Genomic DNA, 15,925 nt, shown 5'->3' on the forward strand with positions numbered 1-15,925 from the left:
GACTTAAATGTAGTGGAGGTTTTGCTACAACAACTACATGTTAACAGCAATAAATAAATAAATATTTCTAGTGCTTTCCTTTTTGTCCTAAAAATTATATTACAACAGTGTGAAGGTCAAAACAATAAGTATAAGCCCCAGTAATGGAATGTGCATTTTACAGTTATAAAAGAGTTTAATCATGTCACATTTTAATTCATGATTTCTATTAATTGCTGAAAAAATCCCAACCTTGCTAAGCATTACCTACTACAAATATTGCATGAATCTAATGTTTATATTCGTTTGCACATCTTCCAATGGTGGTCTTTATTTTAAAGGTAAAACACTAATTCCAACATTGTGGCTAATTCTTATTTTGGCTACGTTCAAGTCATTTTCACATGGATACTGGTTAATAAAGAGGCTTTGCCATCCAAAGGTAGAAAATGACTTGTCAAGCCCAACCCTGTATTACATGTATTTCAAACACAACCTTGTGTAACATAGTCACACAAAATTAATGGGGACTTCTCATTTTCTATGAGGGTGAAGAGTTGGTTCTTGCTGCAGCTGCTCTTTAACCTTGAGGTGCATCTCCAGTTAGCAGTGTGCAGAGTTGCTGTAGATACTCACATAGATAGTGTGACCGGGGGACCCTGGGATGCTGGAACCAGGTCTTGAGCAGATGCTCTCAGATGAGGTCCTTGTCGGCTGTGAGAAAAGAAGATACTGTGTAAGCACTAACAAATGATTTTTCCACAATGGCAAAGCCCTGATAACAACATACACCCCACATTTCCGTAAAGAAGGAAAATCCATGGAGATGTTAATGAGTCACAAGAATTGCAAAGATTATTTTGTGCATATCACACAAAACATCAGACTTTCTGTCAATTTAGGAAGAACATCTTGAAGATATTTCAAAGCATACAGTATGAAGAGCTTATAAAATTCCAATTAGATTAATTTGCAGTGGAGATAAGGACCATTAACACAAGATGTCGCAGATTAGATTTTTTTTTTGAGTGGTTTTGGCTTAAGAAAAACTTCAACATTGTAAGAAATACAACTTCAATGAGTTGCAATGTTTTTCTAGTGCTGCCATCTTGGTTTGAGTCCAACGCAATGCTCTTTCAGCAAAAACCTTGTATTTTCTGACTTTCTCCACTTTCTGGTCCAATAAAGCATAGAATGGCTGAAAACAATTATACATTTTTTATTTTATCATCACTTTAGGTGAGAGCCTGTAATTTAGAAGTAAAAAAAAACCTCTGATCACTGTTTGCTTTGACTTCCAAAAGTATTTTAGTAATTTAGCAAACACTCTCATCTGGAGTATGGGACAATCAGATCCACACACGATGTGGGAAAACGTTTGTACAAACAGCATTCACATCGTACTTGTATAGTACAGTACCTGCCTCTCTGATTGGTGGAGGGAGGATATAAGGGTGGGAACACATAAGGTCCCCCCTAACTGGTTGCCTCTCCCACCTGAGATTACACAAGCTCATTCATACCATCAACTAGTTGGAATCAAACTCACTAAAACAATATACATTGTTATGGAGTGTAAGTATATTGATCTGTGATTCCAACACAGCCATATACAGAAATGTCTCAACCGGGACACTTTTGCCTGAACTGTTCTCACTGCTGAAAGCAACCATAGTGAGTCAGTCTCTCAGGTATGTATTTCTGTGTAGTAAATGAGCCATTACTGCACCAAAAGTCTCTGACACTGCACCCTATAGCAAACACATTTCTTTGCAAATTCTTTGTGAAAAGCAAGTATGTGAGCAGTTAGGTAAAGTAGTGCTGTGCAGTGCAGAATACTACAAATGCATGTTAGGAGCATGAAGACTGCAAACCTCTGCCTTGCTCATTGTCTTATCTTGTAGCTTTGATTGGTGGAAAAATAATTTAAGGGGAGATGGCCTTGATCTAGGTTGCTGCAAAGTCTGCTGGTGAGAATCCTAAACAACGGGACAACATGTAATACACAAAATGTATTACCCATAACACATTTTGTCATACCCATTATTGTCTCTAAGTAAAAGCCTGGATACAAGCTCTGTCTGTCTGTTGAGTACCTTTTTTTCAGTGGCAGCTGACGAGACGATAACTGACTAACTCGATTCAGAAAATACAATAACTAAACAAAAAACATTTTTCATTTTGGTTGACAAAAAAGAGATGACACAAAACTACCTTATAACAATCATTATTGAATTGGAGGATTTTGGAGAGGGGTCTGGCTGCAGGGCTTGCTTCCCGCTCCACTGTGGGTCACTTCCAGTTGCAGGCTCCGCTCTCAGCAGAGCTCCACAGTGGGTTGCTTCCGAAACAGATTTTTTTTTGCCAGACGGCATAAGCAGAGCCGGCCAAGAAGAGCGAATGTCTCTTACTGAGTGACTGACTGAGTGACTGACTGTCCACCCCTTGTTAAATAGTGTAATGGTTAGAGACACGGACCTGCAACCAATAGGGCCCGCATTCGAATCTTGTCACAGTCAAAGCAAATTATGCATTAGGATTTGTTCTGGATTGACAAAATCTTCTCTGGCTATAACCTTCAGTATCTATGTTACAGTTAGCCTAAAATAAAACTGTTCACAGTTATGTTGTGACTATTTCTGGTGGATTTTCGAAGTACACATCCCTGCATGCTTTTTGGGTCAGGATAGAAATAAATTTAGCTGGCTACAACCTTCAGTAGCTACTTTATAGTAAGCCAAAAATAAAACTGTTTATATTGTGACTGTATCAGGTGGATATACGAAGTATGCATCCGTGCATGATTTTTGGGGTAATATATGCTAGATAAAAAACCCTTGGGCAGTAAAATAGTAGGGGTTTCCACGATACTCTTGTCTAGGCACTTGACGAAAACGATATGTCATTCACAAATGAAAGAAAAATGCATGTTTTTGTGCCATGAAATAGCTTTGGATGTGTTAAGTTCAAGTAGTAAGTTAGATACTAGTAAGCCTATTTCTGGCTAATAAGCTGTTAAAACAGCCAGTGGCAAAAGCAATACAGTTCATAGATGCTTTTTGTAATGCAGTTTAACACAATGGTAAATGATGTGTAGCGAAATATTCAAACTTGGAGTGATGGTTAATGCATGACAAAATGATCTAATGTCGAGATGCTATACAGACAGTGGGAAACCATATATCACTGTGGTGTAGTGGTTAAAGACCCTACACCACTGAATTCGAACACGTGGGAGACCCGTGTTCGAATCCAGTGAGGATAACATTAATTGCCTTTAATTGTGACCGGCTGAACTAGGCTTGCCTGATTCCTTTTCTGGTTTTGTTTACGTCCCATTCTCTGTTATTTTCACTACACATGACAATGGTAGACAACAGTATGTGACTGCTCAGCATTATCCAAAACATTCAAAAAGGTCTGGATGCATGGGTCTTGCATATGTTCGCCGACAAAAAAACCAACCACTATCAATATGTGTAAGTTATGCAAATTACTGAATGTTTCACATGTGCATAAGCTATTTGTCATTTTAATGGTAGGTGGCTAGAGTTATCTCCAGAAGTTCTATGGTAGTATAAAAAAAAATCTGTGGATAACGTAAGCTAACTGTTTATATATAACTGTGTGTTCAGCTTTATTAAACATTTTTGTAAAGAGTTTAGCAAGGGCATAGGTCTGCATTTTTCTTAAATTATTGACTACGTTGCTTGGATTGGTTATATGTCGTCCAAACGAAGATAAAATAAGGATTTAAAGTGTTTCTATTATTCAGGCCCTCAGGCCACACAGAGTGGATCCCATGATTGTATATGAATGGGTTAAAGCAAATCAGCATTTGTTTTCAGTGAAGGTGGAGTTGCCCGATGCACTGAAGGCAGAGGAAGAGGAACTGACAGGGGCTACACTGCGGTATGGAAAGCTTTGGGTTGAGGAAACAAATGAGGGTCTAGGCGAACATTCAAGTTTGTATTTCACAACAATGAAGACTGGACAATTTCTGTGAGGAAATTACAGATAGTCAAGGGTATTTAAAAATACTATGAATGCTGATAATGACTTTTAGTACAAATAGTAGCACACTACTATTGTTGTGATATTCCTGTGCTTGCTGATTAAAGTGCAAAAGAATGTTTGATCATTTTGTCATTTATTGTGTTTTTTGCTTTGTCTTGTTTTTTTATGAAGCACTTAATAATTCACTTTGATTATCCTATGAAGAACACAAAGCAACACTAAACAAAATTATAAATGCAACACTTGTTTTTGTCCCCATATATCATGAACTGGACTCAAAGTTCTAAAACTTTCTCTATGTACACAAAAGGCCTATTTCTCTCAAATATTGTTCACAAATCTGTCAAAATCTGTGTTAGTGAGCACTTTTGCAGAGATAATCCACCCAACTCGCAGGTGTGGCATATCAAGATGCTAAATATACAGCATGATTATTGCTCGTGTGCCTTAGGCTGGCCTCAATAAAAAGCCACTCTAAAATGTGCAGTTTCACTGTATTGGGGGAGTCCGGGGGGGCCCGAAAACCAGTCTGTATCTGGTGTGACCACCATTTGCCTCACGCAGTGCAATACATCTCCTTTGCATAGAGTTGATCAGGTTGTTGATTTGGCCTGTGGAATGTTGGTCCAGTCCTCTTCAATGGCGAAGTTGCTGGATATTGTCAGGACCTGGAACACGCTGTCGTATTCGTTGATCCAGAGCATCCCAAACATGCTCAATGGATGACATGTCCGGTGAGTATGCTGGCCAAGAACTGGGATGTTTTCAGCTTCCACAGATTGTGTACAGATCCTTGCAACATGGGGCCACGCATTATCATGCTGCAACAAGAGGTGATGGTTCTGGATGAATGGCACAACAATGGGCCTCAGGATCTCGTCACAGTATATCTGTGCATTCAAAATGCCATCAATAAAATGCACCTGTGTTCGTTGTCCATAACACACGCCTGCCCACTTGATCCACAACATTGACATCAGCAAACTGCTTACCCACACGTCTTCCATCTGCCCTGTACAGTGAAAACCGGGATTCATTTGTGAAAAGAACGACTCTCCAAAGTGCTAGACGCCATCGAATGTGAGCATTTGCCCACTCAAGTTGGTTACGACGACGAATTTCAGTCAGGTCGAGACCCCGATAAGGATGACGAGTATGCAGAGGAGTTTCCCTGGGACGGTTTGTACAGAAATTCTTTGGTTCTGCAAACCGATTGTTGCAGCAGCTGTCCAGGTGGCTGGTCTCAGGCGATCTTGGAGGTGAAGATGCTGGATGTTGAGGTCCTGGGCTGGTGTGGTTACACGTGGTCTGCGGTTGTGAGGCCGGTTGGATGTAATGCCAAATTCTCTGAAACGCCTTTGGAGGCGGCTTATGGTATAGAAATTAACATTCAATTCATGGGCAACTGCTCTGGTGGACATTGCTGCAGTCAGCATGCCAATTGCACGCTCCCTTAAAACTTGCGACATCTGTGGCACTGTGCTGTGTGATGGAACTGCACATTTTAGAGTGGCCTTTTATTGTGGCCAGCCTAAGGCACACCTGTGCAATAATCATGCTGTCTAATCAGCATCTTGATATGCCACACTTGTGAAGCGGATGGATTATCTCGGCAAAGGAGAAGTGCTCACTAACACAGATTTAGACAGATTTGTGAACAATATTTGAGAGAAATAGGCCTTTTGTGTACGTAGAGAAAGTCTTATATATTCAACTCATGATAAATGGGGGCAAAAACAAAAGTGTTGCGTTTATAATTTTGTTCAGTGTAATTTTGTGTATTTTAAGATAAGCCTTTTATTGACCCTCCTGTCCCAAGGGCAAATGTAGGTGTTACAGCAGCACAAGGACAGAAAATACCTCTGTCTATTAGAACCAAATATGAAAAGGTGGTAATGAGAATAAGAATATTTTTCATATTATATTCAGCTGATTGGAGTAAAATGCTATAGTATATTATTCTGCTTGTCGGTGCCCTGTGGTGGGCTGTCGATTAGAGGCCTTTCTGTGGATGCATGTGCTCCCCATGTTCACATGGGTTTCCTCCATAAAGAACCCCATAAAAACATGCAAAACGCTCTCTTTTGCTGTCCCTGGCCATGACTTGACCACCACCTGGAACTGGTGCCCAAGTGTCGATAGAAGAGGAGGCTGCTCACTGCTCCTGACTGCCCCCTGAGGAAGGACAGTGCGGATGGGATAAACGCAGAGCCTCAATTTCACAGACACACACTCCCTGTGTGTGTGTGTGTTCACCCAGCATGCGCTTCTATTCATTATTTGTGATAATAAAACACTCCTAAAGAGATCAAAGGGAAATTATGAATGAGAAGTTATGTGTTTTTTGAGAAAGACAGGAAGAGATGCTTAAGCTCCAATTGTTCAATCAGCGAGTTTTATGTTTTTCTATTCATTGATGTCGCTAGGCTTGTGGACGTGTATGTCCTATTTTGATACTGTTAGGCTAATAGTATAATTACTGAATCGATGTACAGTATTTTGATACACTGGCATAGATATCCACTTTATGTGCTAAGTAGACAGAATTAAAAAAATATGTTTCGGAAGAGACACAGTGGAGCCCTGCAGGCAGATTCTCTTGGAATTTTGAAAAGAGAGCTTCTTAGTGTTTTTTTGTCCAATCAAAAGCATGAATGGGTATTAGCAGGTTGTTTCCTTTCTCATCCCAATGTTGTAATGCTTCTATCAGTGGAAAAGAAAAGTCATGCCCACGTCATTCCAAAGATCCCTCTGTGACTGTTCTCTAATCTGGCGGCAAAGGATTGACTGGGTTCGCTAAAAATACTACGAACAACAAAAGACAACATTAAAATTGGATAGCACATCACCCCAATCTTCACGCACAGGTGAACACCATGGTGTGGTGCCTGGAGAAGTGGGTAGGCCTATACTCTAATTTGTCAACTACCTAATCTACTTTGAGTTTTCTGTGCTCTGCTCTTTTCTCACATTTCAAACTAATATTTCCATTCATGTCAATTACACTGCTCGAATGATGACGCGTATGCAGTAGGCTACACTTTTCCCACTTGGTAATTAGGCTACATTTTGGAAATGTAACTTGTATACTGTGCACAACGCTGTGCTAAAAAAAATGCATTCAGTAAACGTATGCTATATCAACATTGTAGGCTAAACACTGGGATATGTTCCTTATTTTCTATTGTTTATAGCTTCCATAAACTATTTTGACAGGTATCAGTATGGAATTAAGAAGTATATGCAATACTTAATTAAACCAGAAAAGGAACCAGGCAAGCCTAGTTCAGCCGGCCCGCAATTAAAAGTGACAAATGCCCTAACTGGATTTGACTCAGGGCCCCCACATGAGCAGCTGTGTTTTTATCACTACACCACAGTGCCAAACATGTGCCCAGTGTTGGTATAGCATCTCAACATTAGATCATGTTGTCACGCATTAACATCATGCCATGTTTTTTGCTATGTTTACCAATATTTTTTGCTAGACACCATTAAGCATTGTGTTAAACTGACATTTCTTAATCAGTTAACCTCCACCACAAATAGCATCTATGAAATGTATGGCTTTTGCCACTGGCCGTTTTAACAGCTTACTAGCCAATAATAGGCTTTTAACAGCTTATTAACCAGTAATAGGCAAACTAGTATCTAACTTACTACTTTGAATAATCATAATATTTGAGCAATTGCTAGTGAGACTGAATATGAACTTAACACAGCCAGTTATTTCATGGCACAACATTTTTTGTTTTATTTCATTCGTGAATGTGACAACTGCGACCTCTGCTGGTTCACCTCCCCCTGCAGTGGGCGGGCCCCAGCGGTCGACGTCACCGGCCTTCTGACACCACCGTCTCATCATACATTTCACCTGTGTCTCGTTTAGTGCACCTGTTCCTCATCATCGCTGTTTCCCCCGGTATATATGTTCCCTCTGCTCCCCCTGTCTTTGTGTGTGATTGTCTCTGACTTCTATAGAGCTGTACGACGCTTCGTCACCTGTATATACATATCTTGTATTGGTTCGTGAGGATACCATTAAAAAGATCCTTCCACCACGCCTTCTCCTGCTCCTCCTTGTCCAAACCCCGAAGCCGTGACAGAATCACACACCAAGACGACAAACAAGGATATGGAGCAACAAGGAGCCACAGGCGAGACCGGTGTTGCGGAGGTGGTAAAAGTACATTCAACCTTGCTGGCCAGCCTAGGCGCCGCGATGGACACTGTGTTGAAAGCGGTGCAGCGCCTAGAGCTGAGCCAGTGGAACCCCGCAGCACCGGCCGTCTCTCCACCTCCCCAAGCCGCATCGCCCAGCATGGGAGCGATGCCCATTCCGCTGCCCAGGGCCTACGACGGGGCGGCGGACCGCTGCCAGGGTTTCCTGCTACAACTGGACATCGCGCTCCAGGCGATGCATCCTGCGCCGACCGAAGCCCAGAAGATCTCTTCACTCGTCTCCTGCCTGTCTGGGAAAGCCCTGGAGTGGGCCACCGCCGTTTGGAACATCGAGCAGCCCACCCAGGGCAGCTACGCCGAGTTCACCCGCCGCTTCCGAGTCGTGTTTGACCATCCTCACGAAGGGAGAGAGGCGGGTGAACGACTGTTCCACTTACGGCAGGAGACGAGATCGGCGCAGGAGTTCGCTCTGGAGTTCCGGACCCTGGCAGCGGGATCGGGGTGGAACGAGCGGGCTCAGATCGACCACTACCGGTGTAGCCTTCGCGAGGACGTCCGGAGGGAGCTGGCTTGTCGAGACGTGTCCCTCTCCTTTGACCAACTGGCGGACATGTCCATCCGTCTCGACAACCTGCTAGCTGCCCGAGGACGTCCCGGAAGAGGCCCGCCCGTTCCACCCTGCCAACCAGACGCCGCCGTCCCCATGGACCTGGGGACGGCTGCGCTGTCGGGCAGGTGTAGGGGAGGAGAGGTGCGGAGTGCCTCCAAGAGGAAACAAGGCCGTACAACCACGCCGCACCGCACCTCCCTCCCCGAGTCAAGAGGTGACAGGCAGGGCACTTCCGCATCACCCCAGGTAGCACATGCACATTCACCACTAACCTCTTCCCTCTCTATGTGCACTGTCCCTGTTAGGTTCCCCGGCTTTCCGCGGCTCTCCCGGTGTAAGGCGCTGGTAGACTCAGGCGCAGCCGGAAATTTCATGGATAAGTCTTTTGCCCTGCGGTCACGCATACCCCTCCAGGCCCTCGACACCCCCCTGCCCGTGAGAGCTCTAGACAGCCGGCCACTAGGGTCAGGTCTGGTCACGAGTTGCACTGTTCCCCTCCTCCTGGTTACCGACAACCGACACAGTGAAACCATATCCTTTCACATAATCGACTCACCCACATTCCCAATAGTTTTAGGTTTCCCCTGGTTATCCCTACACGACCCCGTCATCTCCTGGTCTAGTCGACGTCTGTCGGGGTGGTCGCGGAAGTGCCAGGGTAGGTGTTTGGGTGTTTCCGTTGGCTCGACCTCGGTGGAGAGTCCAGACAGTGCGCCCGCCGTGCCCATTCCCCCCGAATACAGGGACTTGGCTACGGTTTTCTCCAAAGCCAAGGCTGCTGTGTTGCCACCACACCGGCTGGGGGATTGTGCGATAGACCTCGTTGACGGAGCCGCACTCCCGAAGGGTCACGTGTATCCACTGTCTCGCACCGAAACGGAGACTATGAACGCCTACGTTACGGAAGCGTTGGAACAGGGATACATTAGGCCCTCCAAGTCACAGGTCTCCTCGAGTTTCTTTTTTGTGAAAAAGAAGGACGGTGGTTTGCGCCCGTGCATCGATTACCGGGCGCTGAACAAGATCACCATTCCGTTCCGCTACCCTCTCCCTTTGATCTCTGCGGAGGTGGAGAGGATGCACGGGGCCCGCTTTTTCACTAAATTAGACCTCAGGAGTGCCTATAACCTGGTGCGTATCCGGGAAGGAGACGAGTGGAAAACCGCTTTTAGTACCACATCTGGCCATTACGAGTATTTAGTGATGCCGTACGGGTTGATGAATGCTCCTTCAGTCTTCCAGTCCTTCGTCAACGACGTATTCCGGGACTTGTTGTGCGAAGGAGTGGTAGTGTATATTGATGACATCTTGATATTCACTGCTACCCGCGCCAAACATGTCTCGTTAGTGCGCAGAGTGCTGGCTCGACTGCTGGAGCATGACCTGTACGTGAAAGCCGAGAAGTGTCTGTTTTTCCAGTCGTCTGTGTCCTTCCTGGGATATCGCTTTTCCAGCACAGGTGTGGCTATGGAGGAGCCTCACATTGACGCCGTGCGTAATTGGCCGACCCCAACCACGGTCAAGGACGTGCAACGTTTCTTAGGCTTCTCTAATTACTACAGGAGGTTTATCCGGGGCTTTAGCCAGGTCGCGGCTCCGATCACCTCCCTTCTGAAGGGGGGGGCGACCCGGTTGAGGTGGACCGTGGACGCGGAGCGGGCGTTTGTGGAACTGAAACACCGTTTCACCACCGCTCCGGTCCTGGCCCATCCCGACCCGTCGCTCCAGTTCATCGTGGAGGTGGACGCGTCCGATTGTGGGCTCGGTGCCATCCTCTCCCAGCGGACGGGGTGTCGTAACACGCTCCGTCCCTGTGCCTTCTTCTCCCAGAAGCTCAGTGCGGCGGAGCGGAACTACGACATCGGTGATCGTGAGCTGCTGGCCGTGGTTCGAGCTCTGTCGGCGTGGAGGCACTGGTTAGAGGGGGCTAAACACCCTTTCCTCGTCTGGACTGACCACCGGAACCTGGAGTACATGCGGGCAGCGAGGAGGCTGACCCCTCGCCAGGCAAGGTGGGCTATGTTCTTCACCCGGTTTGTGTTTACTCTCACTTACAGGCCGGGGAGTAAGAACGTCGGGGCTGACGCGCTGTCCCGCCAGCATGACACGGAGGAGAGGCCTGTGGATGATGCTCCCGTGCTCCCGGAGTCATGCATCGTGGCACCGGTGGTATGGGAACTGGACGCGGACATCGCCCGAGCGCAGCGCGACGAGCCCTCTCCGCCCACATGCCCTGAGGGCCGTACGTATGTGCCGGCGTCTGTCCGTGACCGCCTCATCTACTGGGCGCATACATCTCCCTCCTCCGGTCATCCTGGCATCGGGCCAACAGTGCGCGCCCTGGCCGGTAAGTACTGGTGGCCCACTTTAGCCAAGGACGTGAGGGTATACGTCTCTTCCTGCTCGGTGTGCGCCCAGAGTAAGGCACCCCGGCACCTACCTGTGGGCAAGTTGCACCCCTTGCCCATTCCACAACGACCATGGTCCCACCTTTCTGTTGATTTTTTGACTGATCTCCCCCCTTCCCAGGGCCATACCACCATCCTGGTCGTTGTGGATCGGTTCTCGAAGTCCTGCCGCCTCTTGCCCCTGCCCGGCCTTCCTACTGCCCTACAGACCGCGGAGGCCCTGTTTACGCACGTCTTCCGGCACTATGTGGTGCCCGAGGACATCGTGTCTGACCGGGGTCCCCAATTCACGTCTAGGGTGTGGAAGGCATTTATGCAGCACCTGGGGATCTCGGTCAGCCTGACCTCGGGCTACCATCCCCAGTCCAACGGGCAGGTGGAACGGGTCAATCAAGAAGTGGGTAGGTTCCTCCGGTCCTACTGCCAGGACCGGCCGGGGGAGTGGGCAGAGTTTCTGCCGTGGGCGGAATACGCACTGAATTCTCTGCACCACTCCTCCACGGGAGTGACGCCTTTCCAGTGCGTCCTGGGCTACCAGCCGGTCCTGGCGCCGTGGACGCCGAGCCAGACCGGTACCCCTGCGGTGGACGACTGGTTCCGGCGGGCAGCGGGCACATGGGAGGCAGTACAATCCCGCCTCCGGCTCGCTGTCCGCCATCAAAAGACCTCTGCAGACCGCCACCGCGGGGAGGCCCCGGTGTATCGGCCGGGCGACCGGGTCTGGCTCTCGTCCAGGGACCTGCCCCTCCGCCTGCCCTGCCGGAAGCTGGCCCCGCGGTTTGTGGGGCCTTTTAAAGTCCTGAGGAGAGTCAACGAGGTAACATATCGGTTGCGCCTTCCCCCCGACTACCGTATTAACCCCTCGTTTCATGTGTCTCTCCTCAGGCCGGTGGTGGATGGTCCCCTCCAGGGGTGTGAGGTGCGGGAGGTGCCCCCTCCCCCTCTGGACATCGAGGGGGCCCCGGCGTACTCTGTCCGCTCCATCGTCGACTCGAGGCGCCGGGCGGGGGGCCTCCAGTACCTCGTGGAGTGGGAGGGGTACGGCCCGGAGGAGCGGAGCTGGGTTCCGGTGAAGGACGTCCTGGCTCCCGTCCTTGTCCGCGACTTCCATCAGCGTCGGCCGGACCGCCCTGCTCCGCGCCCCCCGGGTCGGCCCCGAGGCCGGCGTCGTCGCGCGGCTGGGGCCGCGCGTCAGGGGGGGGGTACTGTGACAACTGCGACCTCTGCTGGTTCACCTCCCCCTGCAGTGGGCGGGCCCCAGCGGTCGACGTCACCGGCCTTCTGACACCACCGTCTCATCATACATTTCACCTGTGTCTCGTTTAGTGCACCTGTTCCTCATCATCGCTGTTTCCCCCGGTATATATGTTCCCTCTGCTCCCCCTGTCTTTGTGTGTGATTGTCTCTGACTTCTAAAGAGCTGTACGACGCTTCGTCACCTGTATATACATCTCTTGTATTGGTTCGTGAGGATACCATTAAAAAGATCCTTCCACCACGCCTTCTCCTGCTCCTCCTTGTCCAAACCCCGAAGCCGTGACAGTGAATGACATTGATAAAATAACTATCAATATGTGTGACGATAACTGACTTTTTCGTCAAGTGAAAAGGCGAGAAAATCGTGAAAACCCCTACTCTTTTACCAGCCAAGGGTTTTTATAGGTAGCCTATATTACCCCAAGAATCATGCATGGATGCATATTTTGAAAATCCACCTGAAATGGTTACAATATAAACAGTTTTATTTTAGGCTTACTATAATGTAGCTTCTAAAGGTTGTAGACAGTGAAGTTTTTGTCTATCCGGAGCAAATCCTAATGTATAACCTATTGTGTGTGCAACCTATTGGTTGCAGATCCACGTATCTAACCACTAAGCAATTTAACAAGGGGTAGTCAGTCAGTCACTCACTCAATCGCTCACTCAGTAAGAGACATTCACTCTTCTTGGCTGGCTCCGGTTACGCAGTCTGAGCGACGTGGACGTCCAGCATGGTCACCTGGAAGTCTTCGCTAGGGGGAGCTCCCGAGTAGATGTTCAGCAGGACGGACGGGAGAGGCAACTAGATCCCTCGTAGCAACGTGATGTCCACCTCACTAGGGGGAGCCCTCGAGTGGATGTTTAGCATGACAGACGGGGGATCAAGGGATGTTGAGCAGAACGGACAAGCTGGTGGAGGGTACCATCAGAACGCGCACTGCTACCTGTTGCTCACTTGAGAAGTTTACATTTCCTATTTTTAAAAGTCCTAAGATTTGTCACATATTATGTTTAATTAAATATAAAAACGAACAATAATAAAACTCCATGACAATATGTATTTAAATGAGTGGCTACATTAATACATTGGAAAAACCGAGTGCCTTATCAATTGATAATAAATACTATTTTGACAATATGCATCTACCTTACAGTAGCTTGTGTTCGCAGCCAAAGCATCTTAATAACTTACCATTTACCAAGAGTTACAATTAGCTTATTTAAAATTCATAAATTGACAGGGTTGTAAAGGACACATACTCATTATATTGTTAGTGTTATGATACTAGCAGGATCATCAACAACAAATATATAAAGTCTATAGAAGTGATTAGAGTAGTAGAATGTTCTTCAACATTGGCAACTATGAAATGTATTGAAAGACAGTATTCAAAAACATTTCATATTTCAAAAAAGAGCAAACATTTTCATCTGATGAGGATTTCTGCAAGAATGCCGACGGCCTCAACTGTGCATATTGTATTCCGCAAGCTCTCCTCGTGTAACGTCTCATCTCATGGTATCTCCTCTATGCTCTTGAGACTGTACTGGGAGACACATCAAACCTTCTAGTGACGGCACATATGGATTAGCCATCCTGGAGGAGCTGGACTGCCTGTGCAACCTGAATACGCTGCAGGTACCACCTCATGCTACCAGTAGTGACAATGACACTTGTAAAACACAAAACTAAAATGCTGTAATTGTTTTGGTGGAGTTGAGTATTTATATATTAACATTAAAATAAGGCCACGTGCAATTGTATTTACATTTCTTTGTTAATAATTATTTTCTACTTGTAGGACTTACACTACCGTTATTGTTTTGTTGGGAATTTGTATTTCTGTTTTAACCCTTGTTTTAATAACTGTCTGGCATTTTTGTAAATTCTTCTCACTTTTCATTTTGTCTGTGTTGCAGCAAGGGGCATGATTTTTTGGCAGAACTCTTAATTTTAGTTAAATTTTTTAAATCCAATGTCTTTAACTCTTTCATGTATTTCATACTCTGTTTATGAATTTTGCACCCTCTTGACACCTTCGTGGACAACAATATCCCATTGACTTCCATTAAAAACAAAAATGTTATAAAACCATGCATTTTGTAATACAAGCATTTCATTTTGAAGAAAAGTAGTGATAATTGAATCACACGAGCGCATGCACACACACACACACACGCATGCGCGCGCACACACACGCTCACACACACCCACATACACATTCAGACGTGCGCACACTAGCACACACACACACGAGCAAACGCGCGCGCACGCGCACACACACACACACACAAGTGTGCACACCAAAACTCTTGGGGCACCTTGGTAGTCACATGGCTCCAAAACATTTTTATACACACACACACACCCCACACGTGCGCACACACACACACACACACATGCACGCATACCCACACACACATACAGACATGCGCAGATGCGCGCACACACACACGTGCAAACGCGCGCGCACACACAAGTGGGCACACCAAAACTCTTGGGGCACCTTGGTTGTCACATGGCTAAAAAAGATATTTAAAAAAATACAAGAATTGGCCGACAATGGAAAAATGGTTGAATATGGTTGAATCAGGTAGAAGTTTTTGTGTGCACGTGTGTGTGTTGCGTGTGTGTGTGTGTGTGGTGGAATACAGTAAAAATTATCAGTCAAATTTTAACAGTCAAATATCACTACTTTTCTTCTAAATTAAATGCTTACATTACAGAATGCATGGTATTATACTCTAATGGCAGTGAGATAAAATGTTTTGTTTTTAATGGAAGTCAATGGGACATGTTTGTCCACAAAGGTGTCCAGAGGGAGTATCTGGCACTACATAAAATATACTAATGCAATCATATCAATTTTGTTGCTAATCTTTGTTGCATACTTTTAAATATTTTTAAAAGTATGATTTTTTAGTAATAAATGTGTAGTAAACTGGCGTTTAAAGGTTTAAAATCCTGAAGATAATAATAAAAAAAGCTGAAAAAAATATGTATGTATAAATATTTTATATTAGTTTATTGTACGAGGACATTTTTGTCCACGAAGGTGTCCAGAGGGTAGTAAATTTGAGGGGCACATGGGTTAAAAATCTAAATAAATCACAAACATTTTTGTGAGTCTTATTTAAAACTCGATATGTAGAAATTACTATTATTATTCATTATTTTGACCTGACAAAAGTGGGAAATAATTAAATAAAAGGTGACTTCACAGGTTATCTTTCAATTGATTTTTTTCAGTATAGTAAGAAAGTTTAAGGTTTAAGTTTCAATTTATGGATCAAATGCATTGATTGATGATTGCTTCATTCTCCATTTTATCACATTTAAAATATGCTCATACACAAGACATCCTGTTCGCTTCAATTTACAACCAGTTAGAGCTGGATGCTGGCGTCCAAGCCACTTTCCTGTCCGTCCGGACCATGCCCTCCATCCTCATCGCCCGTCCGTCCTGCT

At 45.9% G+C, this 15,925-nt stretch overlaps 1 protein-coding gene across 23 annotated transcripts in view; it reads right to left on the bottom strand.

Annotated features, from left to right (window-relative positions):
* The window catches only part of ablim1b (actin binding LIM protein 1b), a 262,796-nt gene that overhangs the window by 50,553 nt on the left and 196,318 nt on the right, over positions 1–15,925 (bottom strand). For all 23 annotated transcript variants that reach the window (XM_034292380.1, XM_034292373.1, XM_034292381.1 and 20 more), the window contains exon 9: positions 616–693. In XM_034292380.1, coding sequence (XP_034148271.1) covers positions 616–693 — 78 coding nt within the window. The remainder of the gene's footprint in view (positions 1–615; positions 694–15,925) is intronic.

The sequence above is a fragment of the Esox lucius genome, chromosome 5, assembly GCF_011004845.1.
Source record: "Esox lucius isolate fEsoLuc1 chromosome 5, fEsoLuc1.pri, whole genome shotgun sequence".
NCBI classification, from domain to species: Eukaryota; Metazoa; Chordata; class Actinopteri; order Esociformes; family Esocidae; genus Esox; species Esox lucius.